The sequence below is a fragment of the Pteropus medius genome, unplaced genomic scaffold (genome assembly GCF_902729225.1).
Source record: "Pteropus medius unplaced genomic scaffold, Ma_sr-lr_union100, whole genome shotgun sequence".
In the NCBI taxonomy this organism is placed as follows: Eukaryota; Metazoa; Chordata; class Mammalia; order Chiroptera; family Pteropodidae; genus Pteropus; species Pteropus medius.
Genome location: NW_024354502.1, coordinates 9,773,303 through 9,800,451, shown reverse-complemented (window position 1 = coordinate 9,800,451; position 27,149 = coordinate 9,773,303). Strand labels below are relative to the sequence as shown.

Below are 27,149 nucleotides of genomic sequence, written 5' to 3'. Positions count from 1 at the left end.
AGCCCTGTTGATCCCAAACCTATTCTAATCTTAAGGTCTTAGACCTGCAGCATTTTATGAAGTTTTCCAAAATAACTTAAAAGCAAGCCTTCCAAAAGGATCCCAGATCATTCTAGTCCCATTGGGAGCTCACTCAGAACTTAGTTGAAAGCTAGGTCATTCTGATCCATGTAAATCAATAGTTAAAAATAATGGTCAGGGAACCTCAACACAATGCACCTCTTTATTTCAAGCCAGATCTGTAGACAAATCTCCAATTTAGGAACTAAACGTTCATCAACAATTCCACTTTAAAGCACTGCATCCTGGTAACATGTCTCCCAGTTGCTCCCCATCCAGGTGGAAGTTATTTTTAAAGTATGAGCACTCCAAAATCAGGTCATTTTTAGGTATATATTAGTCCTCTTTGTGCCCAGTGATAACAATTACTCTAGGATTCCGTAGTGGAGAACCTAAAGGCATGAGCGCAAGGAATAGAACGAGCTGACCTGAGAATTTGGGTTAAGGCCACGAAGGTACTTTCAGGCACAAGACAACTGCATTTTTAGCCCAAAATCTGGCACTGTTCTCAAGTCTGAGATAATAGGCTTTGCAAAAAGTTTTGGGCAGTGATTTCCTTGTACTTCCAAAAGCAACTCCTGGCAAAAATGCCTCTTTTTCAAGGTTGGACAAAATAAATATAGAGAAAAATCCACACACTTACACATATGAAGTTACATACACACTCAAAGGACCACAAAAGCATATAAACCAAAATCAAGAGTGGTTCTGGCCAGGTTTTTATTCTCTTCTTTGAAAGTATCTGTATTGTCTTGATTCCTAGAATATGTAGAACCTATCTACTTTACAAAGATATTTTTTAAGGGAATGAAAAGAGAAGAAGGTACAAATCAAACGCATAAGATAATACACTGTAAAAGGCAGTGTGTTATAATGGTTGGTATATTCTGCACTCTTCTCCCGCTATAAACTTTTAGCATTAGCACAGAGTGAGAGCTCGCTGTATGTTGAATGAAGAATGGCATCAAGGTGCCAGCATCTATTAGGAGGCAAGGTAGTTCTTGAAAAAGTAAATTCATGGTCATATGACTTAAAAAAAAGAGAAGGAGGAGGAGAGGAGGAGGAGGAAGGAGGAGCGGCCAAAATCCATCAAATCACACAATAGGACAATACTCAGAAATCCTTAATGCCAGAGTCTGCAACCTAGGAATGTCTTAAGCAATGGGAAGACTGGAAAATATTATTTAAATATAATCGTATTAGCATCTCATTTAATTATCAACCTTATAATTGCTTTCAGAGGAAAGAAATCTCTTTTATGAAATGCATTTTGTAAAAATTCTTCATGATGGACTGTAAATTTTATGTACGTCCCTCTCCTAATATCCAACTATATATCTTAAATGGAAAAAGAGAGACAGTCTCATTAGTATACTAATAAAACAATATTCTCTAAATTTGAAAAAGGTCATCTTATTTCATGTTAGAGAATACACGTTTTTCTAAATCACTGAAGAAAACAGACCCTCTCTTCACTACCCAGCTCCTCCTCATCTCTGCCTCTAAGAATCTTAGCAACTGCAAAATGATGAGCATTGAGTTCTAAGCTTTAAAGGGAGTCAAGCCTACTATTCAAAATCAAAATTAAATCCACTAGTTTTTGAAGCGTTCATAGCAGCAAGGAAATCACAGTGCCAATATGAACTTGCACAAGAGGCCAAGTTTCTGGGAATGGCCATGGAAGTGAATGGTTGATAACAAATCTATCACGCCAAAGACTTACACAGTACATGTTTCAAAGGTTTGAAAGCGATACAACTTGACCTCATTTTCTTGACTTCTAAAGTGTCCATAAATGTTGAAGGATGGAGTCTATGTTAAAACTGGAAGTGGCTCTCAGTGCGAGGTAAACTGACGAACTGAAAAATAAGTCTTGGCTACTTAAGGTTCAAGGTGGGTAACCCTTGTTTCTATACACTCGCCCTTATTTAGGAGGTAAGCCTCTGAGGTTCAGAGTCTGACAATGAGACTTATTTATTAGATATTCAGGTACTTAGGCTCAGGCAGTCCCAAACAATTTGTTTAACTAAACTCAATATTACTGCTTCACTTGGGGGGTTAGGGGTACAGTGGGCAATAGTCCAGATTCATTTGTAGCAAGTTTTCTGTATAACTTAAAATATTTTTGAAGAAATGTGGTTCTCCTTATGGAACTAGATCCACTGACACTGTCACATTAACTCACAGCTTGTTAGAGACTGTGCAATCTTTCTATAACATTCTTTGCTACGAGACTAGAATCAGCATATGGGAATTGCTCTTTTCCTGCTAAACTGAAGTCATTACTAACTACTCATCTGTGACATGTACTCTTTCTTGTAACCAAGGATTTTAGCTTCACAAAATTTAGAAACTGCCACATTGTTTCTTGGCATCGCTTTCAAATGTGACATCATTTAAATTTTGGAAAACTCTGTTTTAGCAAATACACTAGTGGGTTCTGGGTTAGGGACCAACCACAGCTCATTCTTGCAATCTATACCTTCACATGCCTTTCATTAGAGGCACGTGGAATTACAATGAGGTCAACAAGTGCATTTCAAAATGGGTTATAAAATTACCAGAACATAGAAACGGCTTCTAGTTACTGAAGATCTACATTGAAACACAACTGTGATACGGGGATGAAAAGCTCCATTTTCAGTTTTCTAAATTTCTAAAGTCTTAGGACTATGAGTATTTTTAAAGTATGCAATACTTATTACCAAATACTATATAAATGTATAACCAAAAATATAAATACAAATATACAGATGAGCTTTAATCTACAACAAAATATAGAGGGAACTGTGTCTAAATGATAAAGAATTCAGAGAACCATTATCATTCAGACCCTATGACAGTCACATTTTGGAAATTCTTCAGTGATTTCTAGAACTTCCTCCGTTATTTGACAATCTGCATAACAAAATGAGAAATTCTAGCCCTTAGTTAAGGGACTTGTGAATTTTTCATTCCAAGTATAATTCAATGGCAGCTTTTGCCAACCAAAATTTAGGGTTGGTGCTCTCAGTAGGGATCTCTTTTCTAACAAATAAAAACAATTCCAATGGTTTACTGTAATTTCCCTAGAAACTATGAATGACATCTCTCATGTATCACTGTTAAGTAAATGCTTTGAGCTTCTAACCTTTAAAAAAAGAAACCATTAATTTTAATTATATTGTTATTCCTTTAATAGACATATTTTGTAAATAAGTAAAATTTTTATTGCTGATGTTAAAAACATGCTTACTTCTCAAAAAGGAAAAGAAAGAGAATACACACACACACAGAATCAACTTGAAATTTTAGGTTGTATGTTTTCAAATGATGCCTCAGAATCACTGTTCCATACAGTACAATCTACAGAGGCTATGAAATCACATGACTATTTATTATTCTCCTGTGGAAAAACCGGGTGACCTCAGCAGTAACAAATCATTTTTATTCACAAAGTACTTATGATCATGTAGCACATGCTCTATATAAGAAAAAAAAAAAAGATAAATTCTGAAATATCCAGAGAGAATAACTTATTCCTGCTCCTAAGGATGGGTATGATACAGTCTGACCAAGTTACCACAACCTATGAACAAATAAAACAGTGATTAATTCTGAAGGGGAATTCTGTAAGACTCATTTGGGAGAAGAGGAAGAAATGTCATGAAATTGATACAAAAAGTAAATAAGCTATGACAGGAAATCTCTGACTTTCAAAAAGTCATGTATTAAAAAATCATGTATTAAAATTAAGCATTAATACAATTTACAATAAAAATGACGGCATGTGTCATTAAAGACCCAAGGAATAAGGCACAGATATACAATAATTCATAAATATTTCTTTCAAAAACTTTTACAATTCAGAGTACCTTTGAACACCAAAACTTATACAACAGAAATCGAAACGTAAAAACTGATGATTGGTTAAGGCATATACTCTTCCAAGAGAATGATGCCAACTAGTCTTTTTGAAATAATTGATGTCACTCTTCCCCTACAATAGTTGACAGCTAAAATTCCACTTTGTATATATCCTAATTTTAATGTTTTAAATTAAAAGAAAAAAATAAGGCCTTAGAAACACCATTTTGAACAGTCTAAATGAGCAAGCACTCCCTCCCATTGTTAATGATATATGAAAATTTAAAAGATTAAAAACAGAACAATGATTATAACTATTAACATAATAATAAATAATGTCACAGCACTTTAGCCTTCACCAAACCTGTTTTACATATGTAATTTAAATGGATTCTACACCCACAACCTGTTCCCAGCTGGGGCTCACGGCCTATAGCTGGGTTGACTGTAAACTAGAGAAAGTAGGACTTACCCTAATTCTGATTTTATTCCAACAAAGCCACACTAGATAGGAAAACATAGCTACGACCGATTGATCTTCTAAACACAGCTGGACGCAAGCCTATTCCAGACAATCACATGTCCCATAGGGCAATAGGATGGCTGAAACTTCACTTTCATTTGTACTATATGTATCTGGAGAACAAATAAGCTTGGAAAGAGCCCAAAGCGCTCAAATAATTGAAAAACACAACAACAAAAAATACCTAAAAAGGATAAAAAACATTGTGATGTGCATTTCTGACCACTGAAGTAATAAGTACCTTCTCAACTGCAGGAATGGCTGGCTGCTCTAACAGCAAGAAAAATATATGGTGAACACAGTGTTTATTATTTACATATGAGAACCAGTGTTCCCGACGCTGACTTGAGTACCTTGGTTTTCACAGGGTAATTATTTAGTTAAGAAGTTTGAGGACAGAACAGTACTTACTAACAACTGGTTTAGTATTGTCGATTTTTTTTATCATAAGATTAGTTTTTTCCAACATACTACTTTTAAAAAGATTTACTGTATTAAATCATTTAATATATATTTAAGGGTCAATTTTTTTCCAATTAAACATCTCCAGTTTTATACTGTCTTATGAAATCAATTTAGCAAATTCTCTCCCTATAGAAAGCAATACAGAAGTTAATCTGTTACAAGATAAAAAGTAAGATCTCAATTTCTTTTTTTTTAAATTTAAAATTAACTAAGGCATCAATATATAAATCATCTCATGTACAAGATAAAATGGCCTCCTTGCATCAGCTATATATATCAACTGTTTTCTTTAGGTTGGGCATACTGGAATCTTCAAGGTAAAAATGAAACAGATATAAAATTATATGACTCAATAAAATTCAACCCTTACTACAACCTTTCGTAGTAAGGAACTTAAAAGCAGCTCTACTAAAAATACTCAAGTGTTACGACATGGCCTTAATAATATGAACTTCCAGAAAAAGAAATTAATATAGAGGGTGTAAAATCATGGCCTTAAAAAGAATTAATTTAAAAATAAGCTCGATAATGGGATAAAACTTGATAAGGATCCATGCAGAGAAACCGTCTCAAAATTCGTAATTTAAGAAAAATATAAAGGCCTCAATTCCAAGAACACCGAAAATATAACAGAAGCCTCAGCCACTCCAAAAAGGCTTCCTGTACTTACATAAACTACTAAATTATAACATAAATTCTGATTTAGTGCATATGACTTTCTTACATTTATTTTATTCATAGCTTTCTGATTGAGAATGCAGGAGACACAATCCTTCCACTTACTTAAGAATGTTTGTGTAACTTAATATACTTCAAAATTCAGAAATACAAGCTTAAGCACAACTTGAAAACTGTACGAGAAAGTATGTGACTGATTGAAAGATAATAATACTCTTGCAATTACTGTAATGAAAAACTAGAACTTCAGTTATCTCCACTGGTGACTGTCTCTTCTTGTAGCACACAATGATCACAGGTGAATAAGATTTAAAGAGGAGTGAGTGTTGATAAACCCATCTGGGACTAGGCAGGAGGAAATGAAATTCAAGCATCAAATCAAAGAAGGCAGCAGAAAACAAGGAAGCAAGGGAGAAGACAAGAGGAAGGAGAGCTGATGGAGGAGACAGGACACCAAGTTGGGAAGTGGGGAGAAGGGCAGGGAGGCAGGAGATGCAGGCGGAGAGAAAGGCGAGCACCAGGCTGGCTGGATGCAGCTGATCCGGCAGGCAGGGCGCAGGGAGCGAGATGCGGAGGCGAACGGGGCTGGGAGCCCGCGTGCACCAGCCAGACAGCGAGGTACAAGGGGGAGCCAGCGCGCACAAGTGCTTCCGCAGGACTTCCTGCGACAACACGCCCACAGCCCGGGTGTGGAGCACGCACGGTGACTGCAGCAGGCCACGGGGTTCATGCGAAAGCGAACACCACCGACACACACAAAGCTCCTAGCTCCTGTCGCCTGCAGCTTCAAAGGCACGGCCACAGACAGCACGCAGCCTTCTTCCAAGACACAACCAACTCGCTCTGACTGTAGCTTCTTGAGAAGCAGTTAAAAGGAAACGGAATCCTATTTGTTACTTATCTGCGGTTCTAATTTTTTTATTTCTCCTTAAAAATAAAAGAAAAAAATAGCAATTTTATTCTTGGCTTTTAGTTCTGTGACTATTCTAACCACCAAAACACGCTGGGTCTTTATAGCTTATTCATAAAATATAAACTACTTTTTATTAATCCAACAGAGACAAAAAGGCTAATATTTAGATGACAAAAGGTTGTTTTGGTTGGTTGGTTGGTTTTTATGTTTAACCCAAACCAACCTTTCCTTTTTATATGTTTTTGTAACACTCAGAAGCTAAGTCAGAATGCCACACTGTCAAGACCCCATTTGGAGCAGAAGTAGTTATTCAGGAGGGCCAATATTTTAAGAAACACCGAGTCCTACGGACTAAGGGGGCAGTACCACATCTCCATGTCATTCAACAACTTCCCCTTATAAGAGTTTGCTGATCACAGCCTTTTTACTGTAATGAGGCCAAGAAGAGGCAGTTACTTAGATTAATATGATTTTTTTTTTTTTTTTAACCAGGAGATTGCAGCTATCTCTGTGGAAAAGAACACAAGTTGAATGTGAATTATTACGAAAGCCAGGCTTTTAAATGCCGTATATTTAAAGGTGATGGCTTTATCTCTCTGACAATGCACAGAGGTAGATTAGGGCCTAAAGAGAAAGCAGACTGGAACAGGACTGGTATGAAAGTCACCTCGTCTTTGAAACCCCTGGCATACATAGCAACTGGAAACCCTGCTCACACCCAATGAGAGACAGAGTTGCTTACCAAGCAAGCCTTAGCTCTCCAGCCAGACTGCCTGGGTTCAAATCCTGATTCTGCTATTGCTACCTGTCATAGCCTAGGCAATTTATTAAACTTCCCTAAGAAATGAGGATGAAAGCAATTCCTACCTCAAATGAAGACAGCACATTTAGCAGAGTCCTCAACATGTATGAGCCATTATCATCATTTCAAGGTGGCCCCTAGTGCAAGGGTAACCTCTTGGGAAGCAAGCAGCCTTTCCCCTGTCAACGTAATTCACCAAGGCCTCTGGTTGCTCTCACTTTTATTTAGTGATCAGGGCATCTACCAAATCGGCTGCTGCTACATGTCGCTCATTTCTATGCAAACTGTGTCCAGCCTTTGGGCAAAGTTTGCATGCCCTCTGCTCCCTGATTTTCACAAGTGAAAACACTACAACCGACACATTTAATAATGTGCCCCTTCCCATCACTTAAGGGCACCACACAGCTGTAGCCGACAGGAAACTAGCCCAGCGCACATGCTGTCCAGCTGGCAAGCAGTGGCGTCTTCAACAGTGTCCACTCCTCCTACATATAGTCTGATAAGGAACATTTTAATGGAGCCAAAACATACATTTCCTTCCTCTATTTCTGCATTTAGCAGACATGAGAGCCGGAGAGTCATGTCAGGGATTATGAAACTGCAATAAAGAGATTTCTTAGCCACCAAGACTACCAGACAGCAGGACTAAATTTCGCCTACTCACTTTCAACCAAAAGTACGCGCCCCTACAGTTGTGGAAAAGTACAAAGGATTTAAAAACCCCTACTTGTTAACTAGACTGCACTCTTCAATGAAACTCTTAGTACTGTCAATTAAACAGTTTGTAAAAATCAGGCAGATACTACTTTTAAAAATCCAACACTCTCCTTCAAATGACTTTTAAGTTGCAGACAGACGTAAGGTGACATCAGAAAAGCTACATTTAAAAAAAATGCAATTAGCTAAGGTTTTTACAAAGCTTTAGAATGTTTCACTACTCAGGAAGAAATAGATAAATGTGAATCCTATAAGTAATGAACTGTTCTAGAAATAAAGAAATTCACTAAATCGATCCTCTCCCTGATTTCTTCCTCATGGTTCCATATCCACAGAGACTTGGGAATGCACAATAATCATTTTCCAGAGCTGTTTGAAATAATACTTAAGTGTTTAACAGAGTCATATAAAAAATAAAGGGACTTCCAATTCTCAGATTAAGGAAAGATTTTTAGTTAAGAAAACAAAAAACAAAAACAAAAAAAAACTATAGCTAGCGAGAGGCCAAGGATGTGGTCTTAAAAAAAAAACTTCAAAATTGTTCCTTGGCTTTTAAAGATGAAATTAAAAGTAATTAGTAAAAAACAAACATTCAAAGACATCTCAGCCTTTCTTGTTTCAACGTGAGAAACGTCTCAGCAGCTATTTTTCAGTTATCACTTTATCAGCTGTCTCTCGAGGACATGTGGGTATTACACAGAGCAAAGTATCTTTCCACTGCCATAAACCTGGGCATCCCAAAGCAGCATTACGTAAGGTTCCGCTCGGTTCCTGACAAACCTTATTCATCAGTAGCCTTGTTAGATCTTCTGAAGGTCTAAATTATCCTTGTTCCCTTAGAGTCCATGCACTGAACCGCTTACAGTAACTTTCATCATGAAGCTAATATATAAGCCACTGTCCTCAAACATCACGACACATCTGGGCTGACGGATATTCAACATGTGCAAGTTAAAATTACACATTTCTGACTCATGACCTTGGAGCCTAACATTATTATCCTTCATGTTTTAAGGGCACATCATTTATCACTTTGCATCTTTGATCAGTAAAGCACAAGGGGGTCTGGGATTTCATTTTTCTATAGTCCGCAAATGTATCTGGGCCTCCCTTTGCCCCAGTGACACTGTCACATTGGTTAAATGACATAATCAATAAAAGACAGGATTTGAAAGCACATTGCAAAATACAGCATATTAAGTTATAACCAGCAGCATTATACTTTAGAAAAATACATTAGGGCAGACTTCAAAAATTGTCTATTGATTAGGCAACAGATAAACCTTTTTCTTCTCTGAAACCTAACAATCCAATTTCACAATTTTCTCAACACCTAAACTTACGCTCTTCTGGTCCAAGTGTCCTTCCTCCATGTGCTAATTTAATGCTATACTTTTGAGAAACCACTGTATCCAAGGCATTGTAAAGGCAACAAAAATAAGTCAGTTATGTTCTTACTCTCCTCCGACTTGCAATGCCAAGTGGGTTCTGCTGTGGGGTATATATACTAAAGCCACAAATAAATGGAAGCACAGGGCAGTGATGTTTAAACCTCAATAAGTGGAAACGGGAAGGCTTCAGGAAGAAATACACAAGTCAATATCTGAGGACTAAGTAGACTTCCTACAGTTAAGGTTGGATGAAAGGCATATCTTAGAGGGGAGAACACGAACGACTGTTTGGGAATGTTCTGGGACTGAGTACTACATTAAGGATGGAACACATGGTATGGTACGGATGGAATTAGTAAATTGAGAGCGGTGACTAGGGTACCGAATGCCAATCTATTGATGATAAACAATAGGTGTATTAACGAATACCTATGGCGTCTGAAGATCACTGACATTGAAATCAGAACCCATGTTAGGTCGAGAGGTGAATGTGCTGGAGGTATTTCATTCAGATCGAAAGCTGAAAGCATATAATCCTCAAGGAAAAGTACAGAGATGAAAGGGAAAGTCAAAGACAGACTAAACAAGCGTAACAAGGATGCAATGCTCCAAAAGCCACGCCAGGAGAGATGCTCAAGAGAAAGGCTGGCGGCATCCAATATATCTAAGAGGTGCAGTCAGATGGAAAGACCACTGGGCTTGGCTGCCATGCAGCCACTGGTGTCCTCAATACAGCAGTGTCAACAAATGGAGGAGTCTTGGCAGATTTCACTTAGCTGAGAAATGGAGATGTACATGAAAAGAAACCCAGATTAAGGCTTTCAATATTTTCCCCACTCTGGGGTTATTTTTATATCTCAGTAGGTTTATCTTTTATCTGGAAAAACAATAATGGATTCTATATCTGGTTTAGAAACATTCTAATTAATAAATCTCAAAGAGCAACGTTTTGACTTTGTGCCATGCCAAGTACAAGATGAAATCCATCTGGAAATAAATAAAAAGTAGCTTTTTGTTTTGTTTTACCTTGTTATTTTTCTAAACTGTCAAAGAAGCTATAGTCAATATTTGTCTATTGTTACCTAAAATCAGTCCTAAAATCAGCTTAAAGCCCTAACCTATCTCTCAGCTTCAGTAGCCATATATTAGCTACAGAATTGCATTTTTCCTAGATTCCAGGAACACTACATAAACAACTGCAATTGGATTATAATCCAAATGGGCAGAAAATAAATGCCACTTAACTACTTTCTATAAAACGTCCAGGGTAGTCTTTGCTCATAAATACATGCCAAGAGAACAAGTACAAAACAGAATATAAAATATAACAAAAGAATGTTTGAGGAGAGGTTTACCAAAAGTAAGTGAATATATTAGCATAGTTGCAATTAAGGGGAAGTAACAGAAAATTAAATGTATACTGATTTGTCGAGAAAGCAAATCCCTTAATAAGGGAGAGAAATACGAAAACTCATCTTATTAAAACCTTTCCTGAATTTGACCTGTTTTAAAAGTCAACAAAAAAGTACATTCTGATCAATAAAGCCCAGTATAAGAGCCACTTTAAACTTATTTTGATATGCAATGCCAAAAGTACACGGAAAGGTTCCAATCTCTTAAAGTAAAAGAAGAAAAAGACAGAGTTTGTATATCAGGGGAGAATCAAGTAAATTTATTTAGAAAAATAAATTCTAAAATAACTAAGAAAAACTAGGGCGAATTAGGCATTTATAGCATTTCCTATGGTTCTAATCATATATATCCTGGATGTTCAACTATAATTCACAGTCAGGATAAAAAAAAAGTCAACTATATGGGATGACCAGCATAACAGTTAAAATGGTTCCTTAACCCACGTTAGAAGAATTGCTTTTTAATGTTAAAAATCATTCCATTAGTCTCTAAATTAATTGATTATTTCTGACTGACTGAATATGGTTATTTTCCACAAGCAAACTGTTTCATTTCAAAGGAGTAACTATTCACAGCCACTTTAAAGGGTTTTCACCTGAAAGAAAGATTAATGAATCAAAACAATCAAATTAAAAACAAGCCTGCCCTCTGGCTAAAATACCGAGGAAAACCCAGACACATAAAAGGCACCTGGCAACTCAACGAGAAATGGGTTCAAATGCAGACCCGAAACCAAACCAGCCCATTTCCAGGGTCTTACACACCTCCTCGCCCTTTCCAAAGTCACTTCTGGAGCTGACTTGAAAGAGTTTGGAGGATGTCTTGGGTCCGACATTTTTCTGCATGGAAGTCACAGCAATTCTTTAAAACAGGGAAATGACAGTGGCATCCAGGGTTATAAATCATAGATTTCACTGATGGGGAGGGCGGGGGACTGCATTAACCTTTTAGATTATACAATATAACTAGCACTGAAAGAGAAAAAGAAAGAAGAAATTTAAGTAAAATACCTTAGATGTCTAAGATCAGAGGACTTTCCTGTTTTTCCAATGCAGCAAACTAAATTATTGAAATTAGCTTAACTATATCGATAAAGATATGTGAAATGCATCCATCCTGTATAGCAGGGTCATGGATAAAAATGGAACATTAAAGAAATCCTAAAAGAGAAATAAAGGCATTAAATGGATATTTTAAAACATTTCATTTTCATTACATTTCAATTGAAATTGTTCTTTCAAAAGATAGGATTAATAAGAAAATCATTTAAAATAAATGAGGTTTCTTTATTATTCTTTTGTTAATTTGTTTGTATAAATGCTGAGTTTATACAAAATGCCACACATAATTTCTCAACCATGTTTTAATAACTAATTGCACATTTCAGGCCTAATCTCACAGATGCTGTCCATAGTTTTCAACCTGCTAATGGGCTTATGGCTGTAATGACTGTAATAAATGAAGAAAAGTCCAGTTTCGTTGGAAGATAAAAAATTCTTAATTCAAATGGACCACTTTTAAAAAAAAAGGTCTCAAAATAGATAAATGTTGGAGATTATTTTAAGCTAAAGAGAGAAGAATAATGCAAACTAACTTCTTATTAATGACCATTTTATAACCAATTTCTCAGTACCAACTGGATTTTATATAAATGAATCCAAAGAAACCTATCACTCAAGTGTTTGAAAGTAACATTAAGCCTAGATTTTCTGCAGTAACTTTTTAACCTTCCAGGATAACATCTAAACTATAAATTTGATTCCCCTATCTTTGTGAGGTATTGCTAGAGAAATAATATGAATGTACCAACTGATTTATTGTATGATCAATTCCCCAATGAATACTAACAAATGATAAATTAATTCTATTCTCATATCTATCTATGAAAGGAAAAATAAAGATTAATGTATCTCAAGTATTAGGCAGAATTCACCAACAAACATCAAAACTTCCTAATGTTTTATGTATAAATAAGGATGGTGACCAGACACGGGTTCAAGTTCAGTCCTTTATCTAAGCAGCTGTGTGATCATGGGAAATTCACTTAACTGCAATCTTCAGTTTTCACTTTTGTAAAACAAGATGATTCTGCTAGACTGGATAGTAGCTTATGTCTCTTCTATCACTCAAAACAAAGTATGATTCTATGGTCACCTTGCATAATACCTGAATTAAAGAAAGAGTGAGAAACAAAAAAACCTGACCAGCAGATATCAGACTATTCAAGTCAAGTTCAGCCATCGAGAAGTGTTTTATTGCCAGGGTCTATTTTTCCACAGCAAACGAAAACAGTTAAAGGACTCTCAAGTCTAGATCTACGTTTCCTCATGTATGTGGGAAGCGGAACATTATACATTTGCACACATAAGATAAAATATGTGCCCCTCAGTTAGGCAGATGGGGGCCAGGTTTCCAAGCACAGGCACGGAACTAAGGATATTATCTCACAGGTTACGCAGTTCATCCTCCATCTGACCTCAGATATGTGATTCCATTTTTATTCTTCTGTTTTGTACATGGTTCTATTGATGTAACCTAATGAAATAAAGTATGCATATTGTAGGGCTCAGAAAGGTTCCTCATTTTTATACGATCATCTTTTGTCAAAAAAAAAAAATTGACCAATTATTTCTACAGTGGTATTTACACAAATAAACCTCATTTTCTCTTATATTAGGAAAAGAAGAAACGACCTGTGGAATTTTTTAAAATATATTATCTGTATTTACATGCTTAGAATTAAATCTAAAAAACATTGTTCCAGCTCTTCTATTAGATTCCAAATAGGTAAAAAAAAATTTAAATTACCTCTTCAAAATAACACATTAAACATGATTTGAAATCATCGCATTAGCCTAATTGCACAACGCGGTTTTGATTACACTGGACCCAAGTTTTGGCAAAATGTTTGCCTGACATCACCAGAACCAAACAAGGTCGCGGTTGGTTGAAATATCCACATTTCTACCAGTGGAGACACCAAAAGCCTGTTAAACACATTCCACCAGAAGTGGAAATAATGCACTCTTCCAAAGTCAGTTCTACTTTCAGCGAACAGCATGGGTGATAGGTTAGGATACTAAGTTTGCAATTTGCTATCAATTTCTCTAGGGCCTCATGCGTTTATTCCAAAAGAAAATATTTTTAGTCTCTAAGATGAACATGCAGAGCTGTTGCTTCTTTATAATAGCAGCCTTATTTGTTTTACACATAACTATAATTTAAAGGTGACAATCATTTTAAAGCAAAGTAGCCTGTAAAAAAAAATAAAATACAGACGAAACCAGAGAAAATTTTCTTTATATAAAACATCTTTACACTAAAATATGTCAGGTTAAAGTCTTCACTATATATACAGGCTTAAATCTAACTCTATGAATTATCAGTATTTTATATTGTCTTATTACTTTTGGAAAATTCCACAAGACTACCTTAAATTGATTTCAGAGCTAGTTAAAATATTTTTATTTTTTCCTTCAATCAAATTTTTAGAGACAAATTGCCCAAGACACAAATGAGAAACATGTTATTTTACAGCACTCATAATTTTTGCAATTAGCCTCAAAGAATAAATATATGAATTTCAAACACCACTCTTCTTTGAAGTAAAAAATAAAATTGTGCAAATGACATAAAAAAGGATTTATCCGTAGTGAATCCTTAGAAAAGTCCAAAATATCCCAGAAAGGCGTGAAAGAAGAGCTGAAATTACTTATCTCTCAATTTAATATTTCCAAATGAGTTTCTAAAAAGATAACACAAAAGGAAAATATAAAATTAATGCAAAATTAATTTGCATCTTATTGGAAATAACAAGGGTTTTATAATAAAACTCTAGGAAGATGAAGTATTTCCTCTCCTTTCAGAAAAGCTTTTAAAGAAACAAACTAACCATTTCAAAATCAATGGACTTCAAGCACTCCAAGAGAATTTGGAAAACATTTCTCTAAAAACCAATCCAGAACGCAGGATGTCAATTTGGAAATAATGGAAGGATATTTCGTTTTAAAATCTGAAAACTTTTTAAAGACAAAAATTCGAGTTAACATCCCAGTGATTAACTCAGGGACTGCTTAGCCAAGAACAACTTTCGGCACTTAAAACATAAAACTGTCAGTTTCCTCTGCTTGGAGACAAAACATACAAAAAGCAAACATTCACTGCTATATTTTTCTAGATGTGAAAGACAGAACTAACTTTTATAAAAGGTGAACGCTCTGAATATCTCTAACTGTTATTATATTTATGTCGTAACTCCTAAAAATCAGTTACAGATTCCAAACCTCAGAAGCATCCTTAGTGGATGGATGGCTACTATTCTGGTGTACATTACTCCCTGAGTCCTGATGGAAATGCAACCATTTATTGAACTTCACTAGAATCAACATACAAACACGTTAAACTGCCTGGGCTTGATGTTATTACATATAAGCTACCATAAACAAGTAAAACTCTTTTCTAAAGACCTCAGAGGGCTGATAACACGAGAGTTGGCATTCTATTTCTTGCAAATCTAAAGCGTACTGACTGGCAAAATAATGTTCAGTACTCTTGTCCCTGAATTAAAACACATTCGCTTCAAGCATCATCTGTGATCAACTGGTCAAATACATATTTATAAACTTGGGACTACTGGGTTTGGTGGAAGCACTGAGTAACTAAAACTGTCTTAATCTTTTTGCCAGAAATAAGTCACAGTCGGTGCTTACAACTGTTTCAAAATTATACCACGACTTTCTTTAATTTCATTCAATATATTTTCTTATACAAATGGAATGGCAAATGCCTGCTCGACAGCAAACAATAAAATCAAATTATTATTTTACAGTATATAAATTTTTTTCTCTTCTTATACTGCTCCCCATCCTGAATAAAATTATAACTATCATAAAGAAATGTAGGTAAAAATCCTGCAGCTGGTACATTTTCCCACTAAAAGGAGAAATCTTTATTTCTCCACAAACTGAAATATTAGATCTCAAAGAAAAACAAAAATACAGAAAAAAAATGATAATAAAGCATGGCAGAATAATCCAAAGGAAGCATGCTTGGTCTCAGCATAATTTTCCTTAGCATCCTGAAATGAACAACATCACACTGCCCGTGATCTCTGCTTACTCTGAAAACCTTCCAGAGGATTTTCAAAAGGGAAAAATCCTAGTTGTGCTTTCAAATGTCAGATTAATTTACAGGACTTCCATTCCTGAAGGAAAATAACACAGTGGCACTCCAGAAGCTAGAAAATGCTTTTTATCATGCAAAGACGCAACTGCTGAGTGTGACCCCAAAAGGGTTTATCTAAAATTCTCAAGTAACACAGGCAAAGAGGTCAAAAGTTTTCTATGTCAAAAATATGTAAACAAATCAAGCCATATATAACAATAGTTCCTTATATTATAATGGATTGTACAGTATCTATGTCCCCCCTTTCTTCAAATACATCTTTCTAAAAATGGGAACCAAAAATGGGATAAACAAAAAGGAGGAAAATCTGCTCACACTCATATCTCCATTTCTAATCATTATTGGTCGCTATTTAAAAATTTTTATTATTACCAATGATACACTGAATTATTCAGAGAGTGAGAGGAGCATGCATACATAATTAAAAGTTAACAATGACACAGTAAACTATTCTAGGAGTAAAAAGTACGTGACAGGTGTATACATAGTGTAACACTAGAGTGTTAAACGTTTGACAAAGTGAACATGCAAGATCACGTACACATGTTTACATATAAAATGTATACATTACGATATTTACTACTGGCCCAAATTATATGAGTGGCAGCTTTCTGACTTAAAACGTGTCAAAGTACAAAGAAAAAGTCAAAAGTAATTAGGGCACTCTTTCAATGACAAAAATTGTCTTAAGAATGGGACATTTAAAAGTAAAATAAACAGTAATGAGAATAAAGAGTAAAATAAACTGTTTATTATAACTGACGTTTAGATGACAGTGACTTTCTTATAGTAATTTACCACATCTTACAGCCAATGAATGTAATGCAAATTCGTTCCAAATGCAAAGGAGAAACATCTCCTACTATTTGACTATAAATTACAGAATATGATGTTTTATGTTACTCATTACTTGGACGTGTAATTGCTTACACTGGCCACTTATACCTAAGTTATTTTCTGAAACTTACCTAAGCTTGCATAACTGAGGAGCAAAATTTGCAATAATCTTTAAAAAGAATAACTTTCAATAATAACTTAAAGACAGTATTAAACGTAATTTGTTTTTTCAATTTATAATTTGATATAATTAACATAAAGTTAGCAGCCAAATACAGGTAATACATGATTTTAAAAGATCTCAAAAGCATATCTAGAAATAACTGATAAAGAATTAATAATCATTCAACAATCAGACTAATATTTGAGAAAATTTAATAACATGACCCTTGATTAAAATTAATATATATACGACCAGTCTTAACTTCCAGCAGTTGAATGGCACTTTTTAAAATTAAAGTAAGCTACATTCTCTTTCAGAAATATTTAATGGTATCAAAGTTAAGCAGAAACAAATGCCAACTCTCTTTTAGACACTTTTATATGTTTGGAACTAGGTAATAGTACGGAGAGACAAAAAAAGGCTGATGTATATATTTCTACATCTTTCAGAGCTAAAGATGATGTGTGGATAATGACATCACAGAGGAGTCACAAGTAGAAGTTGGTTTTTCACTTCTTTTGCCAAATCTTGCTCTCATTTCAGAACCAAAATCATAATTAAATTAACCTTCAAATAAGTGTTGGGATACATTAAGTAATTAAAACATATACTACAAAAATTAAAGTCATTTCAAAAAACTATGTAATATGTTAAAATTCCATTCAGTGCCTGTAATGCAAAAACATTCTATACGAGTGAGACTACAGATATGTGCGTCTACATGCACGCACTAAGTTGACATGAAGTCACATATGTTGCATTGTGCCCAACTCAGAAAAATAAAGCTAAACCTGGACTAGTAATGCTTGATCCTGCGCACATGAAGTGTATAAGATAATAGAGAAACTTAGATTCCACAAACTAACTTCAGCCATATATATTTACACTATTTATAGATGTATCTGACCTCAGATATAATACATGTTTCTAGAAGGAGAAACTGAAACAGTGATTTATAAGAATTCTCTGAAAGCTATATTATAGAATCTAATCAAGAAGCAGATGTTGTATTACAAATGTTTGCTGATTTGTAAGTTTCATAAAAGTCTATCCAGATTCTACAAATAAAAAAGCTCTGAGGCAAAATCGTTTTTATCTCTTTTTCTACAGCTAAAATATATTTAATGTCTAAATAACAACTGTGGTATATCTATCATCTTATACTGGGTTCATTCTTGGTTATTATAATACTCAATTTAATAATATAATACTAATGCATTTTTAAAGCTTGGGACATACACATTAGATAATATGAACATCCTTATTATTCTTTATAATACTATGCTACTCACTACCATGAATACAAAGTAATTAACAGATGAAGCAATTATAAATGCAAATAAGAGAACCACATTCTCTTCAAATAAAGGAAAAAAACTATGGACACTTGTATATTTCCTTCTAACATTACTATAAGAAAGCTTAAAGAGCTGACAATGAGTCATTTGTTTATTTAAGTGTTAAATAAATAGAATGTATAAGTTAACTTCTGACTTACTTAAAAGTATTTGGAACATTTTCCAGAACCTATTTTGACTGTGTCAATTACCTAGATACCAAAGTTTTTATATTGTGTTGCCTGATGAAATAGGACATACAGCAACCCTCAAAACCAGAATTACAAGCCTGGCAAACAGCATCATATTTGGGTGACGCACAGAATCCATCACCCTAGGGAAGAACGCTATGGTCACAGTACAGAGTCTTTACATGTTCCATATTATTTCTACATAACGTTTTGAGATGATAGGATTATAAACTACAAAATGCTGTCCCACAAAAATATATATTCAGAAACAGCACCATCACTAAACAGCTCCTCTCAACAGAAATGAGACTTGAAAAAATTATCTTAAGAAGTGTATTTCTTAAAATACACTGAAAGATGGCATTTTGATTTATAGTTTTTTGTCATTTCTTAAATTTCTTACTAAATTCAGAAAGAGTATAAGTTTTGTAATAATGATGGCTTTGTTATGTTTAAACTCCATATTCATTTCAAACTCCTAGACTTTACAAAGTAGGTCATGTAGCTCCTTAAAAGATTTATATTTAAAGCTCAGAGTTAATGGTTTAGCATATTAGACTCCACTACAAAGGTGCATCTACGTATTATCAGTTCACATAAATCACATATGCAAAACACCTACAATAGCAATCACACACAGAAGAAATAATTTAAACATAGGATGGTTATCGTGGATACTCCATGCATTTGCAGGCATTTACACTGCCAGATTTCCTTCATATTATAGGTATCCTCCTACTAACTACCCCAAAATTACACAAATCGAAATAGGTTACCTTTGTTCAAACAATACTCCAGTACATTATATAACAGAAAGTGTCATCCTTAATCGCTCAGGAACCAAGATAGTGGTAGATTCTTGGAGCAGAAGTGATGCAGAATGGTTTGAGGCAAAACTGAAACATATTGTTTAAGTAAACCTTAAGGGGAGGGGATCATATGCGCAGCTGATGGGTTTTTTTTTTTTGTATCATCTTCCACAAAGCCTCGTTAACCCCTCCCCACCACTGCACAGTAAACAAATGCTGATATTAAAGACTGCAGTTCTAAACACCTCCCTCTGCCATTTTTTTCTTCTTGTAAAACTTTATTCCTGTTGCCTCAGTTTAGAATAAACCAACATTAACTAAATGAAAATATATTGACAGAGAAACCCGTCACTAGAAATTTATGCTTGAAAACTTGGCAAAAAGTAAATTAAATCATAACTTACTCAAAGACAGTCTCACTGGGCTGATGCTAATAACTTATAACTTAAGTTCCTGAAATTCTTCCTGACAAATCCTTAAGGAAAGAAGCAATCAGCAAAGAAAGAATGCCTCTGATTTGAACTTAAGTCTATCGCTCTCTCCCACAAGAAAAACTGAGAAACGCATAAGTAAGTCAAAACTGTCAAATGTCTACATAAAGAACACTTCAACTTCTCTAAATATGAGAAATCTTTTTTATAATTCTAAATGCCTTAAAAGACATTTTAAGATATCTTTGTGATACCTAATTTTCAGTATGTATTATTTCTAAAATGCACTATATTTAAAAAAAAAAAAAAATCTCTCAGAACAAATTTGGAGTTAAAATCAAATATAAGTCCCAGACAAGTCACCATAAGATTTAAACCTTAGGAACAATTCACATCAGTAATGCTGCTCAGTTCTGGCCCACCAAATGGGGGACAGGGCCCCATTTTGGGGTGAAGTATCTTTCTCCAAGGAAGGAAAAACTGGCACAAATCTTTTTGCCCTCCTGAAAGGTTTTCCTACTTGCCAGCTTCCGAAGTTGCCCTGTTGTCAATCAACATCACCAAGATGTCTCTTAACTGGAGAGAGTTCTGTTTGCCTGTGCAAGATCAGGAAGAAAGAAAATGACTATTAAAAAAAAAAAAAAAAAGGAACCTAAAAATACCTGTAATAGAGTTAAAAAATTATCATCTAGAATTGTGGAAAAAAAAAAAAAACAGCAGAAACAAACTGACCCTTAAAATTAACACTTTCCATCTAAAAATATAGTTTTGTAAAGTTTCATCTATTTTCCTTCCTCTGCACATAAAAATGATTAATGTTACAATTAAACTTCCACATTTCAGGCTCTTGCTAACAGGTGTAGCATTCTTTATATAAACATACTCACTGACCTGTCGCCATTGATAATCTTAATTAATTCATCTCAATTGAAACAAAAACAAATGTTCCAAATAAGAAAGAAATAACGCAACACAAATACCCACTCTCCCCAAAACCCAAAAACCGTTTAAGTTACGGTAACCTGAAATGCACCAGCCATCACAGAGAGCAATTGGAGAAATCCAGCAGTGTTCAGCAGGAAAGATTTTTAATAACAGATTGAAAAACAAGAATAAAAATAACTACATCAACAGAGCCTTTCTTCCTCAGGCCACAAGCCCGTTCTTACTTGAACTTTTTTTTTTTTTTTTAAATGGCATTTTGGCCACTAAAACCAATCCAGAACATTATTAAAAGTTAAAAGCTACCAATTACTTCTGTCTGTTCTTTTAAAGCAAAGTTTGGCATTACGTCAGTTGGTTTAAAGAAAACAAGAAAGAGAGAGAGAAAGAGTAGGAGAGAAAGTTTCCTGCTTGTATAAACTAAACCACCAGGGAAGGTGTCTAGCCACTTGTAAAGTATTTACGGCAGGTTTTTAAAGAGCTAGAAAAGTTTTTTTTAAAATTAAAAGTTTTCTTTCTTATTTTTAATGAAACATACTTAGGAACAAAAAACGTCATGTCTTCTTTTGACGTGTTTGGATGTTATTTGTATTTTAATCGTAGCTCTCAATCAGAAAATGATTTGCAATGATGCTTCAAATTTGAAATACATAGATAATTTCATCTTTGTTTCTGCTACTTGGATTTGTATTCTTGTGGTGGAGAAAAAAGTGGATGACAAAAAGTAGACATTATTACTGTAATAGCAACTGCAGTTGCAGTGACCAGTTAGCCTTCTTCATCTAACTTAACAATTCAAAATAATTTTCATCCATAGATCCTTCTGCAAGCTCAGTGAGGAGGTTTCCTTAAGTCTTAAGATCACTTTCTAACCTAAATCAAATTCTACATTATTATACGCATCAGAGAACCAAAGACCAATGAACTCGGTTCTCAGAGAATTAAGAACCACAGGGTAATGTGGAAACCCTAAAGGGGACCATAATAGCAACATTAAAGACTTCATAAGGGCCCTATATAATTAATCAAATATTCTACACAAATAAACAAACGGCTTGAGACCCACTTATACTCCAGGATAAATTTTTAAAAGTGGTTATTCCCTCTGCAGCCCTGTTTGCTACTGAATGGTAGTATAAAACAACACTTGGTATTTTAGCATATTTACTTTAATGCAGTGGTTAAAGCTTTTAAGAGATAAATAATTCTGATAATTACAAAAACTCTGCTCAACTTTTTCAAAGTAAATAATTGCAAAGTGCGTTAGTCTTCTCCATACATGAGACTTACGAGTACCCTTAGAGAATTAGATTAAATTTCTATCTGGCAAAGGCTATAAGAGTTTCTTCTATATTTTATCTAAGGGGGACCCCACAGTTCCATAAATCATGACTATTATTGTAACAAAGAATTCGCGTCTTTCTGCACACTGATATCGAAGGATGAATATAGTTATCACATGGATAAAGTAAAACCAAGTCCATATATACCGTCATTAATTTCCCCAAATTCCAATAAACAATAAACAAGGAAATGAGTAAACAAGACTCAGACTTAGTTATCAATGGTATCAGCAGTTACAACCAGCAAAAGGGAGAGAAAAAAAAACCTGTTACCTGAAAGCTTGACCCAAGAGGAACAACAGAAAGCAAGTCCATAAAACTTGCCTGTTTTTATCAAATTGATTGTCACTTGTGAGCTGTAATATTTGGGACAGAACTGTCTGAGTTTATAGTTTTCTATGCCTGCCAAAAACAGATGCAGACTACCACACTCGCTGTCCTGCGGAAACTAAATTAAGCAAAGGCAAATACCAAGTGGAAAGTTGTCAGTCTGTTGAATGAATGGCTTCATTTTACACACCAGAGAATATCTTAATAAGAATACGTTTAAATGTGCACCAGTCGTTTTATTTTAAGTGCATCACTTATTTCAAAAATAATAATTTTCCCTTTAAATCAATGTTAAACACCTGCCCATAACTTTCTTAAAGTCTGTTTTGTTTTACACACAAAAGCATAGTGTTGTTACATTGTTTGCTATCAAAGGGATATTCAAGTAAAAAAAAAAAGTAATTTTTTACATATCTGTCTTATAGAAAATATTTAAAGGCCAATTAACAATATTTGTGCTAATTTCCAATTTGAAATAAAGTTCTACCCAAAAGAAAATTTGCTACAAGTTCTTTTAAAACTTTTAGTCATGTTTATTTACTTCAGCAAAGAAAGTAAGACAGGAGTAGGAGTGTATTAAAACTTAACACCTTTTGGCATTCTTAATAGAAATATGCAGATCATTAAATGCAAATTGTGGTCTGTATTTCTCTCTCCCCACACGTACACACATCAAATAATCATAACAATAATATAACAGAAACGTTATTGAAATACTAGGATCTTAAAAGCAGTCTTTTCACAGCTGCATTCATTTCCCTGTTTTGAAGGTTTTCCTGATGAATGAAGATATCCTTATGTGGAAATCAGAGCAAACTCAGAAGTAATATGTGACTTAAAAGAAAAGTAAAAATAATACTGAAAATATGGTACGGGCATGCGGAACTTACTTATGATTAGCATACTAATACAGATTCTAAACTGTTTTCAAGCAAAATTTTACAAAATCATTTCAAATATTAATTGTCAAAATGCTGAGCTCTAAAATCAACTCAGACTTCACAGCTACTAAGACACTTCTTTTAATGTTACCTTGAAGAGACAAAGGACAACATCTAAAGAGCAGTCTCTTACAGCAGCTAGAATTCAAAGGAATGACAAACTTTTTTTGTTATGTTCCACCATTTATTTGAAGAGTGTCAGACCTAGTTAATATGTGTGGAAAAGTATTCTACACACATATATCCTAACACACAACAGATAGATCGGGAAGCCACAGACATCAGCTCACCAATGGGAAAAAACACTTTGCCAACAAAGTATTAACGGAGCATCAGAATGTCTCATATTTAGAGAAATCAAGTCAGTCATAATGTTGGCTTTAAACTCTATTTCCCCCGAGGAGTTTTATTTTCACATTATTAGTATCCAGAAATAATCGTCAAACTTTAGCATGTTAGTGGCCCTGTCTATTTAACTGAATCTAGTGATGTTTCATCCCAGGGTATAACTTTAAAAGAAAGTTTTTTTAAAAATCCGAGAAGAGATCAGCTCTAAGAATGATACGTTTGACTTGTTAAGATTAACCACATCATTAATAAACTTTCGCTTAAAGGTAAAAAAAAAAAAAAAGTCCTCAAAATACTGGTATCATTTCCAGACTGTCCTGTCAGCATCAAAACTTACAGGAAACGCTTCATCTTCCCATACAAACCCTATATTTATTCACAACCCTGGCATACTTGGGTGAGGAAAAAAAAAGCCCACATCATTTTAGAACTAGTTGGCTTTTTTAACATTAATCGGTGGACTATCTGAGAAAGTGTTCTAAGCAAATGAGCACATGTAAGAAACTTTACAACAGCTAAGCTCAGAAACTTTCATTCTCATTTTGTCCACGTCAAGAACTGGCTACGCGCATTACTTTCCTTTGCTGCCCCTTACATTTTTAACTCTGGCAGCCTTTTCTAAATGATCAACTTTTCCTAAAACCAGCAGGAAAGTAACATGATGCCAGCAAGATCCATAGGTTTTAACTTAAGAGCTGGAGGACTTTGAAGACTGGCTGGAAGGTTCCTATTTTATTTTTGCTTTGAGCAATCCAGGGTTAGCCAACAACCAGGCCTAGAGTTATCACTTCTTTGTAATTTTGTCTCAGGCCCTATCTGTGTTTTGCCTTTGTGCTTAGTATCCCTATCAGACCCTTTCCTGCTCACCAGGTGCGTTTATAAAAGTTCAATGAATCTACAAAAGTTCAATGAATCGGCCTAACTTCTCTGTGATTTAACTTCTCCGCTAAGCTTCTCACTTCACTTACCTCACTTAAAAGTCTAGCCGTGATTTTCCAAAATAGGATAAGGATGAATATTCTATCATAATTTTGGTTCATCATTAAGATCCATCGCTCTTACTCAAAAACTTTCATAGTTATCAATTCTGAGGCCTAAAAAGATATGAGGAAGTAAAGCAAGACCTAAAATTTAATAAGTCCACGATTCCCTCTGAAACCCACCAGTCCTTCTCGCCCTCTAACTTAAATTGCTTTAGAGTCTAAGGGTCATAAAACAGTTACTGACTTCCCTGGGGAAAAAGGGGAAACACCACCATCTCACACAGGTACTAACAAAAAAGCTTTCCCAGCCACAAAAACAGCTTTGCACTTCAAACGGCTCCCACCTCCGCCTCACCCTCAAATTATGCATGGGGTCCTGTAATCCCGGAGTTATTTGAGGGGACAGCGGTGTTTGCCTTGGCCTTTCAAGGATGCGTTTCTCTAGAACCCAAACAGGAACTAGACAGAAGGCGAAGTGCCTGTCCGCCTGGATGTCCCACCGCTGTCAGGCATTTAATCACCGGCCAGTGTCCGCTGACCCGCGACACATGGCGCATCATCCGCACCGCAGAGGAAGTCTGCCCCTTCCTCAGCCCCTACGGAAGCGCCCTGGCTGCAAGGCCCTGCCACATGGCACAGACAGGGCACCGACCCCTCGGCCAAGCTTCCCTGAGCCGCGCTCAGGCGGGTGCATCAGGAGATGCGACAACCCTCCTTCTCCAGCCCAGCTGGGCCTTTAAGGGAAAAAAGTTTGAAGCCTGGCTTTGCAAACTCTTCAAAGGCAACGCCAGTCCTGTGCTGTTTTCCCACTTTGGGGACCACACGAAAGCCCCTCTCTGAGACCCTCCCGACCCTCCCAAGTTTGACCAACTTACTACTCTGCATGCTGGTGCCTAGTCTGCTCCCCGCTTGTCAGGAGCCCCAGAAAACTTGCAGCAGCGGCGGCGGCGGCGGCCCCTCGGGTCCAACCACCTCCAGCTCCTCCGCTGCGCCCGGTAGGACAGAATTAAAATCAGCCAGAAAGAGACAGCGAGGGGGAGTGGGGCTGCGAGGGGGAGGGGGCACCGGCCTGAAACTTCTTTTTTTGGCAAATGGGGATTTGTTTTTCCTCCTCCCGGGCGGCTGAACTTGACCCTCCTGACTCCAGGGGCTACTGCAGTTTGAAGTCGCTCCTTTCTAAGGCTCAGATGCCTTAGACCCACCAAAGGGAGGAGAGGAAGGAGGGAAAAGAGAGCAGAAGAGAAGAAAGAAAGAAAGAAATCACACGCGCAAAAAAGGAAGAAAGAAAATGCATGTGAAACCCGAGAAGCCTGCGCTTGGCTTTCTGCACACTCTCCCTCAGCTTTTTCCCTCCCCCCCCCCCCCAAAGAAAGTCACTTTTAATTCCCAGGGCTCCCCGCTCTGCGATCGCCCACATTTTGCGCACACACGCGCGGGCGCAGCACTCGTGGCGCGGCGCCCCGGGCCCGGCCGAGGGGCGCCCGCGCCCCCCACGGTCCTCGGCCCCGCGGCCCGCCGGGGCCTCCCCTCCTTACCTGTTGATTAATCGTCAAGAAACCCTCGGCAGCCCGAGAAGATGGCGCGGCGGCTAGAGCCAAGAACCGTCTTCTGTTGTTTAAGAGTTGATCTTGGATTATTGGGGGGGGTGGGGGAGAAAAGGTCTTTCCTGCCTCCCTTCTTTCCTTCCCCCTTTTATAAAAAAGAGAGAGAGAGAGAGAGAAAGAGAAAGGAAATAGAGCAAGGTGGTGCCGGGTGGGAGAGGGGAGGTGTTGTTTTTTGTTAAAAAAAAAATAGGAAGGCGAGAGAGCGATCGAGAGGACGTGGGGTCTGGAGAAACGAGCAGCACCAAAAAAGAGGACGCTTGAGATTGCAGTGAGATCGGGTCTTTATCAGAAATGTTATCGCTTGTCAGGACCTCAGTCTCCGCGCATTACGTCAGTTTCAAGACACCAACACTATTAATATCAAAGGAGCCTTCGCGGAGGAAAGCGCCACCCCAGACCGAGCTCCCTTAAAGAGACAGCGCGCGTCCCCGCGCCTCTGCCGCCGCCGCCGCCGCCGCCGCCGCCGCCGCCCCGCCCGGCTCCGAGCACCCGCCGCCGCCGCCCGCCGGGACCGGCCCCAGCCGCGGCCAGCCGGCTGCGCGAGAACTTCGCCCGAGTCCGAGCGCCGCAAATGAGAGCTGCGCGGTGCAGGGACCGGCTACCTTCCCGCCCCGCCTCTCCCCCCTCCTCCTCCCCCACCCCCATGTGTGAACGTGCGGGCTGGAAACCGAGGAAAAATCCAAAAGCTTTAGGGATACTGTGATAAAGATAAGGACCTACCTTTGGAGGGGGTGGGGGGCAGATGGGCGTCAGTGCGTGGCGGCCGGATCTATGGTCCCAAAACACTCGGGGATGCTCTCATGAACAATCAAAAGAACTCTAAAAGTGCTTTTACCTTTTCGGGTGTTACTTTCCATTCTCCCTACCAATTAAACGACGCAGGGTGTGAGCGAGTGTG

General features: G+C 36.6%; 1 protein-coding gene across 7 annotated transcripts in view; it reads right to left on the bottom strand.

The window, feature by feature from the left end:
* The window catches only part of TRPS1 (transcriptional repressor GATA binding 1), a 233,596-nt gene extending 206,943 nt beyond the window's left edge, over positions 1 to 26,653 (bottom strand). For 2 of the 7 annotated variants that reach the window (XM_039853820.1, XM_039853824.1), the window contains exon 1: positions 26,183 to 26,653. Coding sequence is in view for 1 of the 7 variants with exons in the window: in XM_039853821.1 (XP_039709755.1) it covers positions 25,523 to 25,532 (10 nt within the window). In the remaining 6 variants the exon portion in view is untranslated. Of the gene's footprint in view, positions 1 to 24,632; positions 25,493 to 25,522; positions 26,009 to 26,182 lie in introns of those variants that run through there. The other 5 variants (XM_039853818.1, XM_039853819.1, XM_039853821.1 and 2 more) reach the window with 5 other exon arrangements.
* Positions 26,654 to 27,149: the final 496 nt, after the last annotated feature.